Source organism: Eurytemora carolleeae, unplaced genomic scaffold, assembly GCF_000591075.1.
Source record: "Eurytemora carolleeae unplaced genomic scaffold, Eaff_2.0 scaffold1332, whole genome shotgun sequence".
NCBI classification, from domain to species: Eukaryota; Metazoa; Arthropoda; class Copepoda; order Calanoida; family Temoridae; genus Eurytemora; species Eurytemora carolleeae.
This window is the reverse complement of record NW_019397218.1, coordinates 1-22,276: the sequence shown is the minus strand read 5'-3', so window position 1 is coordinate 22,276 and position 22,276 is coordinate 1. Positions and strand designations below refer to the sequence as shown.

The window sequence follows — 22,276 nt, the reverse complement described above, 5'->3', positions numbered from 1 at the left end:
AAGATAGAATTATAATACAAAATATGAATAGCACAGTAAGGTAGATAGTCAGCGATACATTGCAAAATTCATTACAATTAGCAACACATTTGCGTATTTTAATTCGTGTATTAAATGTGTTTTTATGTTATCTAACAATCTTTTGTTCTTATTAGTCATATAACTCTAAAATATAGGATTGGAACTTATGTATGTTTGAGCAGACCGGAACATTCTTTTTCGGAGATTATTCGATAAATAGGGATTCAAGATTTTTGGGGAAAATAAATAAATTTTGGAGGAAAATAAATACCTTTTGGGGGAAAATAAATACATTTTGGTGGAAAAGTATCAAAAGGAATTAAAAAAACTTGACTTTTTATGTCTAATTTTCCATTTTCATCAGCATTCATTTCCCCCCGCTTTCCATTCTTAAAAATGAACACCAAAGATTTGATTTTTCTTCCAATTATCTATCTTTCTATAAATGTCAACTCCTTGAATAATAGTTTCGTTATTCCCTAACTATCTATCCTTCAAATATAAGAACCTTGGACAGTAGCTTCATTATATCAGTGTGTGCTTTCTTTAGGTTACCTTACAGGGGGGCATTCTTTAAACAGGGGTATGGGGGGGATCAACACAAGGGGGCTTACGGAAATAGTACAATAATTTTGAAATTAGAAAATCATTTGTCATTGCTCTTAAAACAAACAAAAAAAAAAGTTTATTCTTTTTTCAATTTAAAACTTTTCATTTCTGAAAGTCGCATAGGTTTATACTTTGGTTATAAAATAAAAAAAATTTGGTTATAAACATTATTTGAAAAAGCCCTGGTAAAGGTGTTCTCCTAGTGTATCAATCTGTCCCTAGTTATTATACTGTTTACAGTATATTCTGTTAGCTAGTGAGACATCTATCTAGCGGTCAGTTTACAACTTTCTTACCTGTTAACTGTTTACAAGTATCAAATACCGTAGCAAATCCCATAGTCATAAGCATGAACACACTTAGATAAAATACGTTGTACATTGTCTGTAAATCTAAATGCGCTTTTAAATAACTACGCAAAACTTGTAATAACGATTAACCTAACCTAGGTACGGTGTGAGAGTAATTGTTTCTTGGTTAGCGAACGAGAAGCGTCCTGAATCACTTTCTTGAAAGATATAGATTGGGAATTACATTCTATCTTGTAAGACAGATACCTGAGAATACAGACTGGGCCGTATCCGGATTGATATTGACTATGGCATTGAGAGGAACCTCGAGTTCTAGATTGAGTTGTGCTTGGATTGGTACTGGTCTAAAAGTATATATTGGAGTAAGGCATTTACTACATACATACAGGGAAATTATTTTGTACTGCAGACCATCGGGTTTTAGTTCTTGTAATTTTACACATTTGTAAAAAACGCATAACAAATTATACAGAATTTTGAAGAAACCTTTGAATGATAAACCTTTAAAATACATAAATATATTTTAGCATTCTCTCATTTAACCGAATTTCATGAATTTGAGCCGCGTCTCAAATCCCCCAAAAACCGGTTTCAATTTAGCGCCGGCTTAAATCTTGAAACATTGAATACGATTTTAGGCGGAACCAATATTATTTTAGCCGCGGCGCAAATTCTTTAAATTCGGCCTCAGACTTTTTTTGGAATAAAACAATAATCATAGAGTACCACAAGTCCAAGCAAAGATTTTTTCATTATGGGTTCTGCATTTCATGTGACCACATAAAATGAAACCAACTTTTCATTGCCTAAATATCAAAAATCTTTTTGAGGCTGTATTTTGCGAGACAAACAAGTGCAACCTTTTTTATAAAAGGAATAAAAAAGAATATAATTCTATATTTTTTGTTTAATCTGTCTCGTTTCAGCCGAAGTTTCTTTACCTGCCGAAAAAATCACTGTTCCAATTCAAGAAGTTTTATTATTAGCACCTTCAGTTTAAGTTTTTGTTTTAAATTAGCAAAGTTGATTAGGCATTTCAAAACGGAGTGGATACAAAACGCCCAAAAACAAAATGTCCAATAACAAAACACCCTAAATTACACATCACTCAAAAACAAAACACCCAATGTTACAAATCGTCCAAAAACAAAACACCCAAATAAAAAAAACATATAAGATAACAAGAAGCCCCAATTTACAAAATGTCCAAAGTTACAATATGTCAAAAGTTACAAAATGTTTAAAGTTACAAAATGTTTAAAGTTACAAAATGTCCTAAATTACAAAATTTCCGAAATTACAAAATGTCCAAGGTTATAAAATCTTAGTAACTTGCATACCAAATATTTTGTATCTTAGTATCTTAGTAATAGGGATTTTTAATCTTTTTTGTTTAAAAATAAAAATACAAGTTTTTAAGTTGTAATTAAACATTTTATTATTTTGACATTTTTAGAAAATTTTAAACATTTTTTAATTCTGGACAGCTGGACATTTTGTAATTTTGGACATTTTGTAACTTTGGACATTTTGTAACTTTGGACATTTTGTAACTTTGGACATTTTGTAACTTTTAACATTTTGTAACTTTGGACATTTTGTAACTTTGGACATTTTTTATCTCTGGACATTTTGTAACTTTGGACATTTTGTAACTTTGAACATTTAGTAACTTTGGACATTTTGTAACTTAGAACATTTTGTAACTTTGGACATTTTGTAACTTTGAACATTTTGTAACTTTAAACATTTTGTAACTTTGAACATTTTGTAACTTTGGACATTTTTTATCTCTGGACATTTTGTAACTTTTAACATTTTGTAACTTTGGACATTTTGTAACTTTGGACATTTTTTATCTCTGGACATTTTGTAACTTTGGACATTTTGTAACTTTGAACATTTTGTAACTTTGGACATTTTTTATCTCTGGACATTTTGTAACTTTGGATATTTTGTAAGTTTGGACATTTTGTAACTTTAGACATTTTGTTATTTGGGCTTTTGTTGCTTTGAACATTTTGTAACTTTGGACATTTTGAAATCTTGGGTGTTTTGTTTTTAGGTGTTATGTTTTGGGTGTTTTGTTATTGAACATTTTGTTCTTGGAAGTTTTGTATCCAATCAGTCAAAACTGCTTTTAGAAGATAAACTAGTTAGGATAATCTCAGCATATTTTACTTTAGTTTAATTTTTTATTTAGGTTAGGTTTTTATTTTCAGAAAATGTTTTTCAAAAAAATATTAATATGCTCTATAATGTTACAACAGCTTGTAAAAGCACAAACCATCTTAGAACCAAGTTTAGTCAAATTCGTCGAGATTGAAGAAATTGATAGAATCGGCCAGATTGACGATATGAAAGCTATGCAAGATCTTGTGAACTCAACCCAATCTTCACCAAACATCTTAAGAGAGAAAAGATCATTTTATAAGTAAGTTTAAACAAGGTTGAAAGATAATTTTTCCCCTTAATTTATGGTATCATTTTTTAGCTTATGAAAAAACAGCGTTTTAGTAGGTTAGTATTACTACGAACGTTGGAAACGCACCCCTCCTCTTCCTCATATTTCTTAACCCTATCCCTGCTGGGGTACTTGAAAACCAGGATTCGCTGGGGGGGGGGGGTCAAGTTGACCCCCCCCCTCTAAATCCCATGTTTTATGTCCAAATATGACAAATGATACATCATTAGAAAGCTCTTGTGCTCTTCTTTTAGAATCTGCAAAAAAATTTGCAAATTTGCGAAAATTAAATTTTTTATCGCAAAATCCAGTTGTATAGTAAAAATGTTTGCAAAAAAAATTTGTCCAAAAAATGAAAAATTATACATTTTTGAAAAGCCCTTGACCATGCCATTTCAAATATGCAAAAATTTTTGCAAAATTTTAAATAACCTGATTTTTAATCAAGAAAAACTAAAAATGTGCAAATTTCCTTTGACAGGTTGTTTGCAAAAAATTAGCAATTTTTTTTTCGCAAAACTTGTGCGATCCGTTTCCTTATGTCATAGGCTTTCCAAAAAGCTAAATTTTATCAAAATCTGACAAGTGAAAGTGGGTCAAAACAAAGATTTAGTTTGTTACAGGCAAAAGCAGTCATTCAGGCAGTGTGCCTGAGGACTCAGGCAGTTAGTATTAAAGCCCGTTTTTAGGCCTAAAGGGAGGGCTTTGGGTATGTAAGAAAAGTCAGAAAATTTCAACAGCCCAGACCAATACTTTTTGAATTATGTAAAAAAAACTACAGGGGGGGGGGTCAAATTGACCCCCCCCCCCCAGCAGGAATAGGGTTAACAACCTCGCGTGTTTATACTATTCCAGAGATGAGATTTTAAAAGCTTAAACCCGAGTTGCGTCTGCTTAGACCCAAGTAAAGCTCAAGTCAAGACCCGGGGTTTGGATGACCTTGAGTTTAGTAAAAACCAACCCTCTTGGGGTTTTCTCTCTTTAAGGCTCGAGTCTTTAGCAACTGATCTGATCTTGAATTTTGTAAAATCTTTTATATTTGTACATTTAAAATCTAGGGAATGGTCTCTATTATTTCTAATCTTTTCAACAAGATCTTCTTAGAATTATTAACGGAATTTTATTGTTTTCAAGTGAATCATTTTAAATGGTATTAAATAGACCATTAATCAATTATCTGATATTAAAAAAAAGATTATTTAGAAATGATTTTAAAGAAGCTTATTAAGATATTATCATTATTTTTAGTAAAGGGAAAGATACAAGATTATTTTTTCTTTTTTACTATACATATGAAATGATTTAAAGGAACTGTAGACGTACTTTACAGAGTCACAGAGTGGAATGTAAATTCACAACGGTGCCATTTATATCGTTTTCTGATCATCAGGGAGGAAGATATTGTTGTGAATAGTAGAGAGAGAAAACTTCAGCTCAAATTATTATTCAGAGCCCGCGATTATAAAAACTCAGGAAAATACGGCTCGGGTCTAAGCTGTCGTCGGGCCTTATTTACAGCTTTAGTTTTTGGGTTCAAGCTTTATAATATTTTTCCATCGAGTTGAGTTAAAAAAAACTGGTTTAATTTTCTATTTAGCGGATGTTCATGGTAGGAATTGGCTTATTCCGGGTTTTCACGAGAACAAGACTCCACATAGTCCACTTATACCAACCAAGGTCGGGTTTATTTTCATTGGTCCTAACTCTTCAAGTCGAGCCGAAGATCTTGCAGCTGTTAATTACGTGACACAAGCTGTTGTCATAGTTGGGTTGAAGATTGGGTCTTAAAGTCGTGTTAAAGGAATTACGGCTCGAGCCGAAGTTTTTAAATCGCGGGCTCAGATAACGTTTTAAAGGGTATTGTTGTCATTTGGGCATTGCTCTCTTCAAACGGAAGGATACTTAAAATTACGTTTACAATTCCTTCAAAGGGACCGTTCACTTACTTTAATAATCTGAAATTTGATCTAAACTATCTCAAGGTCTGGGAAGAGTATGGGGAGTGAGACTTCCCGAACCCTTGATTATCTACTCACAGAGTCAGGATATAACAAGAGATTTAGACCTAGCTTTGGGGGTCAACCTATACCGGTAGGTTGGAAACCCATAAGTCATAGTCATAGTTGTGCATTGGAATAAGTCTTAGAAAGCTTCTCAGACATAATTTGGTCTCAAAAGTGTGGTTTTGTCCAAGGTGTGACTTAGAATGAGTCTTAGACATCAGTATGTCTCCAAATTAAGAACTTTTATTAGAATTGTGACTTAGAATGAGTCTTAGACAACGTTGTGACTTAGAATTTTGACTCAGATATCCGACACTTTGGTCTCAGAAGTATGATGTTGATGTAATTGTGACTTATTATATACATTGCCATCAAGTACCGCCCCGCCCCTCCTCCCCTTATATGTCCACCCCATTATTCAGTACAAATTAAGTTAAAGATATTCCAAAGGGGTTTTATATTCCAAAATAAAAGAATCAGTTTATCAGGGAAAAGCGGGAATTTTACATATATTGTCTTGCACCTGTATTAGTGACGTTTTTGATGCTTTAACATTTTCAAAAAGGAACAAAAAGGAAGAGATTAGCAAGGGTTGGGTTATGCTAGGTTACGCAAAGCATCCAAAGGAGTTGAATCTTTGCCACAAACTCAGATTCTCTATTTACTGTATCTTTAAAACCAAATGTATGTAGCAGACCTTAGATATTTCAAACTATGAAATGTGTTAAATTAAATACTAAAAGTTTAAAATATCAAAGATTTACATCATCAGGCTGCAAAGATATCGAGATTAGAACATTTGAGTTTGTGGCAAAGACTCAATTCCTTTACACTTCATAGCATCTTATTTGTCCAAATTGATAATATATAGTGTATCATGTGCAATTGTACATTTGTACAACTAATAATCATAACTTGAGTCTAACTGTTTTCTTCCTATTCCACAGTGTTATGGTTCTAACTGTAGGTATTTGTGAACCTAGCTATCAGATCTATGGGCCCTGTGGATGAGAATAAAGAAATATTCTCCCTGGATTGCTACTTCAGACAAACCTGGACGGATGAAAGATTAAGGTAATATTAAATGAAGATCCAGAGATCCCCACAAAATATGAGAATATGGATTCAGACTTACCCGTATTGGATTAGATTAAGGATACAAGCTAAAATATTGATGATAAAAATAAGAATAAGAATAAGAATAATACAAATGTTCCAATAAAGAATAAAGAATAACGAATAAGGATCCAGGGTTATTCACACATAATGAGAATAAAGATTCAGGAGTGCCAAAAAAGGATACAGGAATACAAAGGATAAGAATAAGAATACAGGGGTAGAATAATTAAACAGGGATCCTCAGAAAGAATAAGATTTCGAAAAAAAGGTTGCCCAGTGCCCACTATAGAATGAGAATAAGAATACGATATAAAGATTGTAGTCAGCTCATTGCATGCATTGATGAATTCTTGCAGCTTAAACAAATTAGTAATTTAGTTTTTTATGAAAAAATATAAATTTTTCGAAAAATTTAAATTACGATTGTTTTACATTTTTCCCGATCTTCTATGTTCTGCGTTTCTACAAATATACAACAAAAAAATTACTCCCTAACTCCCCCCCCCCTCTACCCATGTTATATGAACTCTACGTATGTATTATCTATCAATAAACAGTATCATCTAAATATTCTTCGTTTGTTTATTTTTGTATGGGGTTGATTAGATATCAGTTATAAATATTTGATCTCCGGTTTCTATTCCTCATGTAAAAGATGATGTTTCATTGACAGCGTGTTTGTTTGTTTTTCTATTTTCAAAACATTAAAACAGCAGTACACAAAATTAAGAATAAAGGGGAACAGTTTAGGCATAGCAGCATTATATCTTTTCGCTTCATAAATGTGAAAAATGTCGAAAAAAGAAAAATAAAAATTCATCCGGTTCCATACAGTAAAAAACCGGATACAGTTCAGCTTTTCTAGAAAACTGAATACAGTTCAGCTTGTCTAGAAAACTGGATACGGTTCAGCTTTTCTAGAAAACTGGATGCGGTTCATCTTTTCTAGAAAACTGGATACGGTTCAGCTTTTCTAGAAAACTAGATACGGTTCAGCTTGTCTAGAAAACTGGATACGGTTCAGCTTGTCTAGAAAACTAGATACGGTTAATCCTTTCTAGAAATCTGGTTATGGTTCATCTTGTCTAGAAAACTAGATACGGTTCAGCATGTCTAGAAAACTAGATACGGTTCAGCATGTCTAGAAAACTAGATACGGTTCAGCATGTCTAGAAAACTAGATACGGTTCAGCTTGTCTAGAAAACTAGATACGGTTCAGCTTGTCTAGAAAACTGGATACGGTTCAGCTTGTCTGGAAAACTAGATACGGTTCATCATGTCTAGAAAACTAGATACGGTTCAGCTTGTCTAGAAAACTAGATACGGTTCAGCTTGTCTAGAAAACTGGATACGGTTCAGCTTGTCTAGAAAACTAGATACGGTTCAGCTTTTCTAGAAAACTGGATACGGTTCAGCTTTTCTGGAAAACTGGATACGGTTTATCATTTCTAGAAAACTGGATACGGTTCATCTTGTGTAGAAAACTGGATATGGTTCAGCTTTTCTGGAAAACTGGATACGGTTTATCATTTCTAGAAAACTGGATACGGTTCATCTTGTCTAGAAAACTGGAAACGATTCAGCTTTTCTAGAAAACTAGATACGGTTCATCTTGTCTAGAAAACTAGATACGGTTTCAGCTTGTTTAGAAAACTAGATACGGTTTCAGCTTGTCTAGAAAACTGGATACGGTTCAGCTTTTCTAGAAAACTAGATACGGTTCATCTTTTCTAGAAAACTAGATACGGTTCATCTTGTCTAGAAAACTAGATACGGTTCAGCTTGTCTAGAAAACTGGATACGGTTCAGCATGTCTAGAAAACTGGACACGGTTTAGCTTTTCTAGAAAACTGGATACGGTTCAGCTTTCTAAAAAACTGGACACGGTTTAGCTTTTCTAGAAAACTTTATATAGTTCATCTTGTCTATTGAAAACCGAATACAGTTCAGCTATGATAAAAAACTGGATACGGTTCATCTTTTCTAGAAAACTGGATACGGTTAATCTTGTCTAGAAAACCGAATACAGTTAATCTTTTCTAAAAAACTGGATACGGTTCATCTTGTCTAGAAAACTGGATACGGTTCAGAATATTTTGAAAAAACGTATAAATTTATTTTATCTGAATTTTAATCCACCCAGAGACAATGATCATTATGTGATTTATTGTTTAAGTCTCCCTTTTCTAGATACAACACTACAGGGCTGAATGAGCTGGCCTTGAACTGGGCATTTCTAGCAAAAATCTGGAAACCAGACACTTTCTTTCTAAATGGGAAACAATCCTTTCTTCATAAGATTACAGTACCCAACAGGTTAACAAGATATATATCATCCTAATTTTTTAAAACAAAATATCATTTTAATAGTAATAATTAAACAATTTAATAAACAACAAAATCACAGATATAAAGATTTGTTATTTCATCTTAAAAATTAGTTTTATTGTTTAGATTTGTCCGGATAAGTTAATCTGGAAAACTAGTTTTTATTGTTTAGATTTGTCCGGATTAGTCCATCTGGAACACTAGTTTTATTATTTAGATTTGTCCGAATTAGTCCATCTGGAAAACTAGATTTATTGTTTAGATTTGTCCGGATTAGTCCATCTGGAAAACTAGTTTTATTGTTTAGATTTGTCCGGATTAGTCCATCTGGAAAACTAGTTTTATTGTTTAGATTTGACCGTATTAGTCCATCTGGAAAACTAGTTTTATTGTTTAGATTTGTCCGGATTAGTCCATCTGGAAAAGTGAGTTATTCACAGCGTTTAACGATATGGGCAGCTTGTCCTATGAACCTCAGGTAAAAGTAAAACTATAAATTTAAGAAAATAACACAAAATTTGCTTCTTGAATATTCTCCTCAGGGAACTAAGTTTTGTCACAAACTCTGATTTTCTCATCACTTTATCTTGCAATGCGATGTCGTAGACCTTAGATATTTCAAAATATGAATTCTGTTAGATTAAGTAATCTAAAATTGAAATATCAAAGGTTTACCCCATCAGGACGCAAAGGTATAGGGATAATACAATTTGAGTTTGTGGCAAGAAATCAATTTCTTTCAGCTTTCTGAAAAACTATGAATCATTAGGATTGGACAAATTTTAGCTTTCCCTACAAATTTAACCAAGGTTCATGTTTAACCAGATAACTTTGCTTTGCTACGATCGGCCAGTTATTTCACATAGATCTTTGATTTGATCTTTTCCTTTACTGGTTAGACTTTGTCCCCATAGCTATGATTTTACGCATATGTATTTAAAAGGCAAATTGATACGGTTAAATTTATATCAGAAAAAATTTAACATTTAAAATTTAATTTTTTTGTCTTATCAAATAGGTTAAATTGTAATAGGCAAAATTGGAATCGATTAAGTGACACGGGACACGGGCCGTACTGTTAAACCTGATTGCCCTCACAGATTATGAAACTATGATCAAAAGTTATCGAACTAAAAGAACTAGGACCTAAGCTTAATTGATAATTTGTTTTCATTATGAATAATGATTATTAATTATGTTTGATTTAGAAAGTTTCCACTGGACTCCCAGATATGTAAACTTGAAATTGGATCTTTCGGATATACAGTTGAAGATGTATTGTACAAGTAAGAAACAAGCAGAGTAGAGTAGAGTAGAGTAGAGTAGAGTAGAGTAGAGTAGAGTAGAGTAGAGTAGAGTAGAGTAGATTAGAGTAGAGTAGAGTAGAGTAGAGTAGAGTAGAGTAGAGTAGAGTAGAGTAGAGTAGAGTAGAGTAGAGTAGAGTAGAGTCTGGAGTAGCCCGATTCATGACGTGACGGTTTCCTTTGTACCAGTACGTATGAAAAAGAAAAAATGGGATACTTTTTTATTGTTGTTTCTATATATAAGTGATTTCGGATTTAATGCAACAGAGAGAAAAAGCATGATTGTAGAATACTCTTGAAATGGACGGAGACATGAAATTACGTCTCTATAATCTATAGGTGGCAGAAAAAAGCGCTGTCAATTGATGATGGGGTTTCCCTGGCTCAATTCCATCTTGCAGATTGGAATTATCAAGAGAAAATAGGATACTCAGGTCTTAGAACTAGGTAGGTACAGTGGTCACCAAGATTATTTAGGAATGTTGTCACTATTCTCGCCTAACTCGTGTAACAACAATTTAACAAAAAGACATATATCATCAAGGTACTAATGCAAGGAAAGTTAATTGCGGTCGAGTACTCTCCGTACATATTGAAACCAGTTCTCTCTGGGCGGACTTTGTAAACAAGAATAGATGCATCAGTGTTCGTCTAGTATCCGAGGAGGATAAAATCATTTAAATTTGATAATTTTAAAACATCCAAATAATAGTTTCCTATGACCAGATTATTTCATAGATTATTTTGTGAAAATGGATTCCATGTCAGGCTGTGACATCCTCCTTGTGTTTACTTTTCCCCCCAAAGACAGTACACTGCAGTACAAAAATTGTGTACACCTCTGAAATAATTTTCCTTGAATTAGTTCCTTGTATTTCATTTTAAACTTTTATCGTTAAAATACAAAAAGCTAATTAAAGATTGAAATATCCCTCCATTTAAGAAATCTCTTCTCCATAAATCAGCAAATTTAAATCGCAATAGAAAACAATCTCCAATATTTTGCCCACATTTAAAATGACGGTAAGATTGAATTCAGATACTGTCTGAAGTCTGAAGTCCCAAAGTCGTGTCAGTATGAATGCTATATACTTTGGAGAAAAAAACTCAGCGGGAGCGGTTGAACGAGCGGTTGAGATCTAGCCTAGACTCTACGCAGTTCAGAATAAGAAATGCTCCTTTTTTTCTCAAACTTAAAATTTGTTAAATCAATAAATTTGTGCTTTTTTTCTTTCATATTTTTATTCACATTTTAAAACTTTTTTAGTAGTTATACACAATTTTTTGCTTTCAACCGCTGGGTTAAAGATTTTTCAGCAACTTTTTCCTTTTAACTACTTGCACTGAGTTGCTTTTAACTACCATGGAAAATAATTTGTCATGAAAGACGTTTTCTTTCCACCACTGGTTTTAAAATTTTTCGGCAACTTTTTTGCTTTCAACCGCTAGGTTCAGGATTTTTCAGCAACTTTTTTGCTTTAAACCTCTGGGATGCTTTTATACGCTGGAACAGTTTTTAATGAAAAATGTTTTCTTTTAAAAACCGGTTCTAAGATTTTTCAGTACCTTTTTTCTTTCAACCGCTGGTTTTAAGATTTTTCAGCAACTTTTTTGCTTTCAACCGCTGGGTTGCTTTAACCACTGGAAAACAGTTTTTCATAAAAAAATTTTTCTTTTAACTGGTTTTATGATTTTTTAACAACTTTTTTGCTTCAACCGCTGGGTTTAAGATTGTTTATCAACTTTTTGCTTTCAACAAAAGTTGCTGAAAATTCTTAAAATCAGCGGTTGAAAGTTAAAAAGTTGCTGAAAAATCTTTAAAGCAGCGGTTGAAAGCAAAAAAGTTGCTGAAATATCTGAAAACGGTTGTAAGGAAAAAGTTGCTGAAAAATCTTTAAAACAGCGGTTGAAAGTAAAAAAGTCTGAAAAATCTTAAAAAACCGGCGGTTGCAAGCAAAAGAATTTGCCGAAAAATCTAAAACCAGCGGTTGAAATAAAAAAGTTGCTGAAAAATCTGAAAACAGTTGAAAGCAAAAAAGTTGCTGAAAAATCTTTTAAACAGTGGTTGAAAGCAAAAAAGTTGCTGAAAAATCTGAAAACGTTATTCATGAAAAATTATATTTCATTTGTTGAAAAAGTGGGATTTAGCGGTTGAACAAATTGTGAATTTCTTCTTAATTTCTTATTCCGAACTGCGTAGAGTCTAGGCTAGATCTCAAATGCTCGCTCAACCGCTCCCGCTGAGTTTTTTTTCTCCAAAGTATATAGCATTCTGTCAGGATAAAGTCGAATAAATTTGACCTTTATCTTCTGTCTTGTTTACAATAAAAGGTCACTTGAAATCACGACGACATTCCCTTCAAAGGAATTAATTCGAATTTTGATTTTCTCTATTCCGTTCATCTTTGCACCCCCATATAGTCCTATATTGGATTTTCTGACAAAGACTAAGTTCAAAATTGACCTTAATTGTCCAAGAATAAATGTCAGCTTTATATTCCTATTAACCACATTTTAAAAATGTGGGCAATTGTTTTTTAGGGAAGGTTTGAGAAACGACTCCACAGTTCAAATAGATTTCTTTTTTGAGCGACAAACTGGGTTCTTTTTACTGCAGATCTATACTCCACTTACACTCATCGTATTCTGCTCTTGGGTCTCTTTCTGGCTCGTCAAAACAGAGAAGGTCGGTTGAACAAATATAAAATAGTGAAAATTGTAAAAAAATCCTTAAATCTTGTTTTAAACTTTTTAAAATCCTGCCTGACAAGCTAAATCCTAGGATGTAACTATGTAACTTGCGTGAATGATAATTATTTTGGTTCCAATATTATTTTATATGGTTGATTTTGCATTGTATTTTCATTTTCTGATTCTTATATTAATATATCTTCACAAATCTGTAGGCTTGGGAATTTCATTTAACACTAACAGACGAAATTCTAGCTTCTCAATGGGCATCACATACTATATTAAAGTCATATAAAGGAAAATCTCGAAAGCTTTATTCATTTCCAATGTTTATTGAGACACCTTTACCAAAAGTCGTTGAAGAGATATAAATTTTTTTTCAAATCCCTAAATATCTGTTATACATTCTGTTAGATTCTAGGTAAAGTTAGAAATGTCAAAGTTTTACACCGGCAGGTTAATAAAAAATATAGGGATTAGAAAATTATAGTTTATGATCAAAATTACAAACACCCAGACAAATAGAGATTGATATACTTTTAGAATAAATAATTGGGTACAAATATAAAACATAAATCATCAAATTACAAACTAATTATTTTGATATTGTACAATAAGTAAAAAGTAATAAAAACATTTTGCTTTCTACAATCTATGGCCACTAAATGCAAATTCTTTGAAGAAGAATACAAACATTTATTACTTTTTTCAAAATGTTTAAAAAGATTATTTGATTTTTTTTTGTTGCAGGGAGGAGAAGTTCCTGCTCGAACAGCTCTAGGAGCAACAACAGTTCTTTCTATAGTTAACCTGGGATTCGGAGGCAAATCTAAACCAAAGGTCAAATTTATGTAACCTTAGAATTTGTGACCATAGTAGCTCCTCTTATTTGAAATGTATGCACAAGTGTAGGAAATATAGAGGCCCATAGTAAATTACGCTGAATATTGTCCATATAGCTAAATGAGCCCATTGCTAAATATGGCATTTAGAGCTCGACTAATAGCTTGTTTGATAGCGTCCGAGATTGCGCCCAGTGATAGTGGCATTAATAGTTCATGGGATTGTAACCCACACCGGACTTACCAGAGTGAGCAGAGTTACGGATTTATTTATGTTATACATTTTTATTCAAAATGCATATGCCAACAAAAAAGTATTCAATAAAAAAGGCTAACAAATTATGTTTAATGGGTCGAAAGTCACAGCTTTCTGGAATATTGACAGAACCGTTAAATCCACGTGAACCGTGTGGATCATGTCCTGGTTGACTTTATATAGCGGACTGGTTGTACCTGGATAGATACGTATCGAGGACTTGTAATGGAGTAGGTGTTTATTATACAAGTACGAGAACATATTTTTATTTTTCTCAATAACTTTTAATAAAAGTAATAATCCTTTGATTTTTCAAACTTAGTTTTCTTAATCTACCAGAATATTTAAGGTCTACGACTTTGGGTTGCAAAGATATTGGGATTACAATATCAGAGTTTGTGGCAAAAACTCAGTTTCTTTGCATTAATTTGATGTGTGCTAAAACAAGATAGATTTATAACACATATCTATCTAGTTGGATAAAATTGTAAATAAATTGATATTTTCTTTTCAAATTATTTTATTTAGGTTGGATATTCCACGGCCATGGATATTTATATAATTCTCTGTTTTGTTGCTGTATTCGCGGCTCTTGTTGAATTCGCTTCTATAAACTTTATAGATACGTTTATTAAACGGTTTAGGTAAACATTTACTGAACATTTTAATAAACATTTTAATAAACATTATCATAAATATTTTCTTAAACATTTTAATAATTATTTTCATAAATATTTTCTTAAACATTTTAATGATTATTTTCATAAAAATTTTCATAAACATTTTAATAAACATTTTCATAAACATTTTCATAAATATTTTCATAAAAATTTTCATAAACATTTTCATAAACATTTTTATAAAAATTTTAATAAACATTTTCATAAATATTTTCATAAACATTTTCATAAATATTTTCATAAAAATTTTCATAAACATTTTAATAAACATTTTCATAAACATTTTCATAAACATTTTTATTAAAATTTTCATAAACATTTTCATAAATATTTTCATAAACATTTTCATAAACATTTTCATAAACATTTTCATAAATATTTTCATAAACATTTTCATAAACATTTTCATAAACATTTTCATAAACATTTTCATCAACATTTTCAGAAACATTTTCATAAACATTTTCATAAATATTTTTATAAATATTTTCATAAACATTTTCATAAATATTTTTATAAATATTTTCATAAATATTTTCAAAAACATTTTATAGACATTTTTATTAACATTTTAATAAACATTTTCATAAACATTTTAATAAACATTTTCATAAACATTTCCATAAATATTTTAATAAATATTTTCATAAACATTTTCATAAACATTTTCATAAATATTTTTATAAACGTTTTCATAAACATTTTCATAAACATTTTCATAAACATTTTGATAAACATTTTAATAAACATGTTCATAAACATTTCATAAATATTTTCATAAATACTTTCATAAACATTTTTAAAAATATTTTCATAAACATTGTCATAACCATTTTTATAAATTCTTTCATTCAAACTTTTTTAAAATTTTCAAAAAAGATAATTTTCATCAACATTTTCTTAAAAATTGCATATTAAAAAGAAGCAAAAATCTAAAAACAAAAAAAAATTTTAAAAAACCGTTTCCCTAGAGAATGGGAGAAGGAGGAGAAGAAAAAGGAAGAGGAGAAGAAAAATCAGTTAAAAAAGGTGACAATTTTAGTCTAAATATATATATACAAACGTACATACAAAATAAAATCAATTCTTAATTTAAAACGTTTGGTCTTTTTTGGTGTCAATATAAATACAGGTTTGCTATACTTTTTCTTTATTAAAAATAAAAATATGTTTTAGGAAAGTATACGAAGATCTAAATCACCAATCAAAGGTATAGAAACTTTGTTATCTTAAGTTTAAGTAACCCTTTCAGCCAATTTTTTACTTGGTCTCCGAAACGTAAAGCTAAAAAACAATTGGTGAATTCAAGTTCTTTAGCACAAAGGAAAAGGCTTAATTTTTCTTTCATTTATTTCTTTATTAGTGTTTTAAAATTAAAATTTGGCTTGAAATTCCATTAAAGTCATTCACATTTTTTAAAACTAAACTTCCAAATCTTTACACTATCATTCTGGCTTACTTTAACCTTTTTTTCAAATCAAGGTTTGGGTTGAAAAACTAAAATTCTCACAAAAGTAATTGAGTCTTTGCCACAAAATCTGATTTTCTAATCACTATATCTTTGGAATCAAATGTTGTAGACCTTAGATATTTCAAACTATGAATTCTGTTAAATCTAATTATCTGAGTTTGAAATATCAAAGGTTAACAACATCGGGTTCTAAAGATATTAGGGTTTAAATATTTGATTTGTTCCAAAGACTCAATTCCTTTGCAACAATAAAAAAACATAAATTTAAATTTAACTAACCCCTCCCATATATTTATACTGAATATATCAAATAGAAAATAATGTTTTAAATTTAAGAATTAAATTGCTTGGGGTATTTTTATACCAAAGAATTTTGTAAAAAATGTTTTCACTCTCGATTAAAAGATGGCGAAATAAAGAAAGAGATGAAACTGGAAGACAATGATAAAACGAAAAATCTGGAAGATATGAAGATCAAGGAAACTGAAAAGGAAGAGGAGAAAATCGAAGAAATGGAATTGAAAGAGGGAGGAAATGTGGAGCATAATATTGATCAAGTCTCCAACATGCTACGTGAATCTCCTAAGCCCCCCCATGCTAAATCTGAATGTGTCTCAACAATATCAACTCAGGTATTTTTCAATGTTTTTTAGAATCCAAGTTTCTCTATACAAGTTAGCTTGCTCAGTTTAGGATTTTAAGCAAAAATCTAAGCAAATTTTAGTTATGATAGGACATCCAAACAAACACCAAGACAGACACACAGCTTCTTTAGCATGAATCCCATTTTTTTCTAATTTAGTTTATGGATTATAATGAATTTATTCTTAACTATCATAAAAATTAGAACAATTTGAACCCCCGGGCTCCGAGGGATTAAATAATAAACCCGAAGACAGTGAAATATACGTTGTAATTATTACGACAAAGTGAAAAACAATATTTTTCTATTTGTTTAAAGGGACTTTGCGCGTATTTTTCAATGACACTTCAGGAAAAGATGTCATTGCCCGATTCACAACTTTACCCTTGAAACTTTAATTTGATCAATAATTTGGAAGATATTTTCGTTTTTCTTGGTTCAAAAACGCTTAACTTTGATGATTCTTAGTTTTCCTGCGGTAGATATATACAAGTCACTTTTGTAGAAAAACCACAGTTGAAAATAATCAGTTTTCAAAATCATTAATATTAATATCTAATTCATACTTTATCATGCAGACCTATTTTTAATGTTGCTGTTGTGAATCGGGCATTGTCATCTTTGCATGGAGGGTCACTTGAAAGTACTCATACAGTCCCTTTAAAGAGTTTCTATTTGTTGAGGATGCCTGTGTTTCTACTGAAGATGGGTTTGAAGATATTGAAGACGAAGAGGAAGAAAATGAAGTGGAGGCAAAATGCAGGTTTCCTTTATTTAAAGAAACTGAAAACATTGTTTTAAGAGACAGAGTGACATGTTAGTTTAAGCATTAACTGTATATTAATATTATGTTTTTGAAAACTGATGATTTTTATGTCTGGAATCTTTGACCAAAGATTGTAAAGTTCACTTTATTTTTTAGAACTTTATTGGATAGTTTTGTTTTTTAGAACTTTACTGGATAGTTTTGTTTTTTAGAACTTTACTGGATAGTTTTGTTTTTTAGAACTTTACTGGATAGTTTTGATAGTTTTGTTTTTTAGAACTTTACTGGATAGTTTTGTTTTTTAGAACTTTACTGGATAGTTTTGTTTTTTAGAACTTTACTGGATAGTTTTGTATCCTGGTTTGATCGGAAGATGGAAAAGAGTTTCAAGTTTATTTTCCGAAAATATTCAAAAAAAATTGTTCACATGGAGATTTACAAAGATACTCTAGGTGAGCTTTTGTAAAATTTGACAAATAATATAAACTCTAATTTTCTAACCTTTGCAACCTAATGGTGTAAACTTTTGATAATTCACACGTTTAGATCAAATAGAATTCATAGCCTGAATATAAAAGGTTTATATGGTCAGGTCGCAAAGATTAAAGGATAATGATGAGAGTAATAATTTCCTTTTTATTTCAGGTGTTATCTACAGTATTGATAGTTGGGCTCGGATACTCTTCCCTTTGGCTTTCCTTTTTCTACAAGCTATATATTGGTCATCATATCTTTATATATTTTGATAAATATACCTTCTACTAAACGAAATGTATATTGGTCATCATATTTTTACATATTTTGATATATATATACCTTCCCTTTCATATTCCTTCTTCTTTACAAAATATATATGGTCATCATATTTTCTATATATTTTGATAAATGTGTTGCATCTGTACTATTATATCCCTGTTCACTCCAATGTTGATAGAAGGAATTAGGTAGATCCAAAGGGAATTACTGTATGCCTTTCTGACCCGTAGATTCTCTAGTTTGTAGTTTCTATAAAAAAATCGCATTTCTTCTGCATACAAACTTTGTCTGAATAAGTATGAATTAGATATCAATGTTTTTGTACCTTCAAAATGTTTATTTTCACTTGCCTTTTCTCTACGAAATGGACTTGCGCATTTCTTGTTTATTTAAAACAATGGAGAAACTCAGAAAAATATTCATTTTTCGAATCAGAAAAACGACGACATTTTCCATAGGTAGTTAGAATTCATAGCTAAGTATAGTTTGCAGTGTTTCATGAATGAGAAAAATATATGTTTCTACAAATATAAAATATATAGGAGTAAAAATTTAGAATAATGGATTTCCTCGTAATAGTTCTATGATTTTTAGGATTTGTTTCGCTACTTAGCGATTTCCCTAAAGATCTAATATATATACCGTGTGGTATTTCTCAGGACCGGATCTTAAGACTCCCTTCTCTCAACGCTCTTCATAATAAAAGGATGATAGTAAGGTTCCGAACGTTTATTTCTCTGAGCCTTCAATCTAAATAAGTTTAATAAACCTACAGAAAAAGCTTTGAGTGACAAATCATACAACTACAATAAATAATTCACTCAGGCATTAAAAAAATAGTTACCACAGTGATCCCAGAATTCTGAACACGGCTAATACTTGCAAAACGAATAAACATATACTGATATAAATTAGTTACTACTCCGCGAGAAATCTTGCGTCTGCGCAGTCGGTCTGTAAACAGTTCCTAAACTAGTTCTTTCACAATACATTCCGTACAGATCTTCAGAGGGAACTCAGAAATACACAGGGGCGACAAGCAGACTTTCTACACGCAGCATGGCTCGCGTAACAGGATTTTTAATAATAAACCAGCGCACATTAATTTTCGGTTCATGCTACAAAGCTTATATTTTTTCTTAGCATAATATAAACACACTTTTAAGTATTTATAATCTTTAGTTATTATTAAGTAAAATTAACTGACCACTCTCCAAGTTTGAAATATCTAGCAATGATTGAAATAACGGGTTTTGTAAAAGTGTTGTAAAAAAAATGAAAGAATCTGTTGCATCATATGACATGTATATAAGCATCTGTGAGAAAGCCGAAGATCTTTTAGCGTCTGAAAACTGCTGAATATTACAGCGGACAATATTCATTCGTAAAATAAAAATTATTTTTGATATCTTCTTATTCTCATTTTAATCAAATAAAAATATAAGAAAATGAAACAAAAAAGTTTTTTCCCCAATATTTGCTCGACTAGTTAAAACTTTAGTAAGTGTAAGGTATGCCGCGTAAAGGTGGATTACTAGCTTATATCTCAAGTTTTTATAATGACAGGTGAAATAATTGAAACATTTTAATTTAAAACATTTTTGAAAAAAAATAAAAAAAATAATTTAAAACTTAATATGAAGATAAAGATTTGTCTTGATGCCCGTAGGGTAAAAAATCTTACAAAAAACATTGAAGTATATAGTTTGACTTACGACAAGATAATTGTTTCTATGGAAAACAACAATTTAAAAATTTAAAAATTATGTTTCATTCAATTAAACAAAAATAATAAAAATTTAACAATAAATTGTTCTGCAGTAAACAATTAATATCTTCATGTTTAAGTCGTTCAGGGTTGCGATTAGGAATTACGAATGACGCCAAAAAAATCCGAAATTGCATTTTTACTTTCATGTAATTATGAAGTTAAACGTTTTAAGGTGGAAATGGGAATGTATTAAAAGTGTCTCATTGTTCCTGCTTGGCGTCTACCTAGCCAGAGATATGAAGGGTATCGTCATAGCTCCAACCCTACCCGGAGTATCCTACAGATAGTTCCAACCCTACCCGGAGTATCCTACAGATAGCTCCAACCCTACCCGGAGTATCCTACAGATAGATCAAACCTTATCTGGAGTATCCTACAGATAGCTCAAACCCTACCTGGAGTATCCTACAGATAGCTCAAACCCTACTTGGAGAATCCTACAGATAGCTCCAACCCTATCCGGAGTATCCTACAGATAGCTAAAACCCTACCTGGAGTATCCTACAGATAGCTCAACCACTACTTGGAGTATCCTACAGATAGTTCCAACCCTACGTGGTGTATCCTACAGATATTTCCAACCCTACCTGGAGTATCCTACAGATAGTTCCAACCCTACGTGGTGTATCCTACAGATAGTTCCAACCCTACGTGGTGTATCCTACAGATATTTCCAACCCTACCTGGAGTATCCTACAGATAACTCCAACCCTACCTGGAGTATCCTACAGATAGCTCCAACCCTACCTGGAGTATCCTACAGATAACTCCAACCCTACCTGGAGTATCCTAAAGATACCTACAACCCTACATGGAGTATCCTACAGATAACTCAAACACTACCCAGAGTATATTAAATATAGCTCTAAGTATGTTACATTCAAAAATGTGAATTTAAAAAAATGTTCAATAAATCGAAAAGCATATTCTACCTTCCGTTTCTTTAAAGATGGGATACATCTATTTGTGTAAAGTATGACGACATTTGGGCATTCTTATTCTTATTTGTTCGGTAAACTATTTCTAAATTCGAATATGATGTTTTAAAGCAAATAGTTTTTTGACAATTGTTTGAAAAAACTTGTTAAGTAAAATAGCCTACCCAATTGCGCTGTTTTATGTGTATAACATTATTTATAATCAAAACATTATATACCCTTATAACTATAGTTCTGAACACGTGAATAAAACATTTTATACGTTTATAACTATAATTCTGAACATGTGAATAAAACATTATATAAGTTTATAACTATAGTTCTGAACATGTGAATAAAACATTATATAAGTTTATAACTAAAGTTCTGAACATGTGAAAAAACACTATATAGTATATACGTTTATAACTATAGTTATGACCATGTGAAAAAAACACTATATACGTTTAAAACTATAGTTATGACCATGTGAAAAAAAAAAACATTATATACGTCGATAATTTGATTCTTTATTATGCATATTGTTTATTAAATACACATATAAGAATTTGTAGCACATAGCAAACCTCTTTTCTTTCAAAAATTACACTGTCTCGGCTTATTCCCCTGAACAAAAACAATGAATTTTCAACTATCCACGTTTAAAAACATAGTATGTATAGTATATTTTTAAACAGAAAAATAGTATAATCTTAGATGAGCTGCATATTTTTGTTTGTTAATTTTTTTATCTTATTTTCATATTTGACTTAAAAATGATTCCGAAGTACTGTATTTGTAATTTCTAGTGGCTCACTCAATATTGATGGAGGAACAAGCCAAAATTTCAATGGTAAAACTTTTGCGACAGAGCCATGTGAAATTTATTTTCTCCATTGTTCATGATCCAGACAGGGGTTATGCGATACCGTTCTCTCTTTTTCATGATCCAGACAGGACTTAAAAGGTACCGTTCTCCCTTGTTCATGATCCAGACAGAACTTATAAGGTACCGTTCTCCCTTGTTCATGATCCAGACAGGACTTATAAGGTACCGTTCTCACTTGTTCATGATCCAGACAGGACTTATAAGGTACCGTTCTCTATTGTTCATGATCCAGACAGGACTTATAAGTTACCGTTCTCCCTTATTCATGATCCAGACAGAACTTATAAGGTACCGTTCTCCCTTGTTCATGATCCAGACAGGACTTATAAGGTACCTCCCTTGTTCATGATCCAGACAGGACTTATAAGGTACCGTTCTCCATTGTTCATGATCCAGACAGGACTTATAAGGTACCGTTCTCCATTGTTCATGAT

The 22,276-nt window shown here is 31.3% G+C and overlaps 1 protein-coding gene and 1 long non-coding RNA gene across 4 annotated transcripts; both read left to right on the top strand.

Annotated features, from left to right (window-relative positions):
* The first annotated feature begins 872 nt into the window (after positions 1-872).
* Positions 873-18,298, top strand: LOC111712818 (gamma-aminobutyric acid receptor alpha-like). Of its 3 annotated transcripts, XM_023487549.1 has the most exons (16): positions 3,141-3,375; positions 5,388-5,496; positions 6,376-6,482; positions 8,719-8,844; positions 9,254-9,334; positions 10,065-10,142; positions 10,500-10,607; positions 12,702-12,846; positions 13,602-13,691; positions 14,478-14,593; positions 15,601-15,658; positions 15,806-15,839; positions 16,506-16,732; positions 17,427-17,506; positions 17,843-17,961; positions 18,155-18,298. In XM_023487549.1, the coding sequence occupies exons 1-16, from the start codon at positions 3,167-3,169 to the stop codon at positions 18,253-18,255; spliced, it is 1,788 nt and encodes a 595-aa protein (XP_023343317.1). In that variant the 5' UTR covers positions 3,141-3,166; the 3' UTR covers positions 18,256-18,298. The 3 variants fall into 3 exon arrangements, with proteins under 3 accessions (XP_023343320.1, XP_023343317.1, XP_023343318.1); XM_023487552.1 differs by lacking the exons at positions 3,141-3,375; positions 5,388-5,496 and adding an exon at positions 873-905; XM_023487550.1 differs by lacking the exon at positions 5,388-5,496 and having other exon boundaries at positions 3,290-3,375.
* A 982-nt stretch (positions 18,299-19,280) lies between these two features.
* On the top strand, positions 19,281-20,965 carry LOC111712817 (uncharacterized). The gene is made up of 2 exons (XR_002767546.1): positions 19,281-19,831; positions 20,209-20,965. It is a non-coding gene; the product is annotated as an uncharacterized LOC111712817 (long non-coding RNA).
* The last annotated feature ends 1,311 nt before the right edge of the window (positions 20,966-22,276 follow it).

Bases quoted from the DNA above. Each gene is read 5' to 3' on its own strand.
- LOC111712818 (XM_023487549.1), top strand. From the start codon at position 3,167: ATGTTTTTCAAAAAAATATTAATATGCTCTATAATGTTACAACAGCTT. The intron at 10,143-10,499 runs GTAAGAAACAAG...TATAATCTATAG, and splicing joins GTTGAAGATGTATTGTACAA to GTGGCAGAAAAAAGCGCTGT. The intron at 10,608-12,701 runs GTAGGTACAGTG...ATTGTTTTTTAG, and splicing joins TACTCAGGTCTTAGAACTAG to GGAAGGTTTGAGAAACGACT.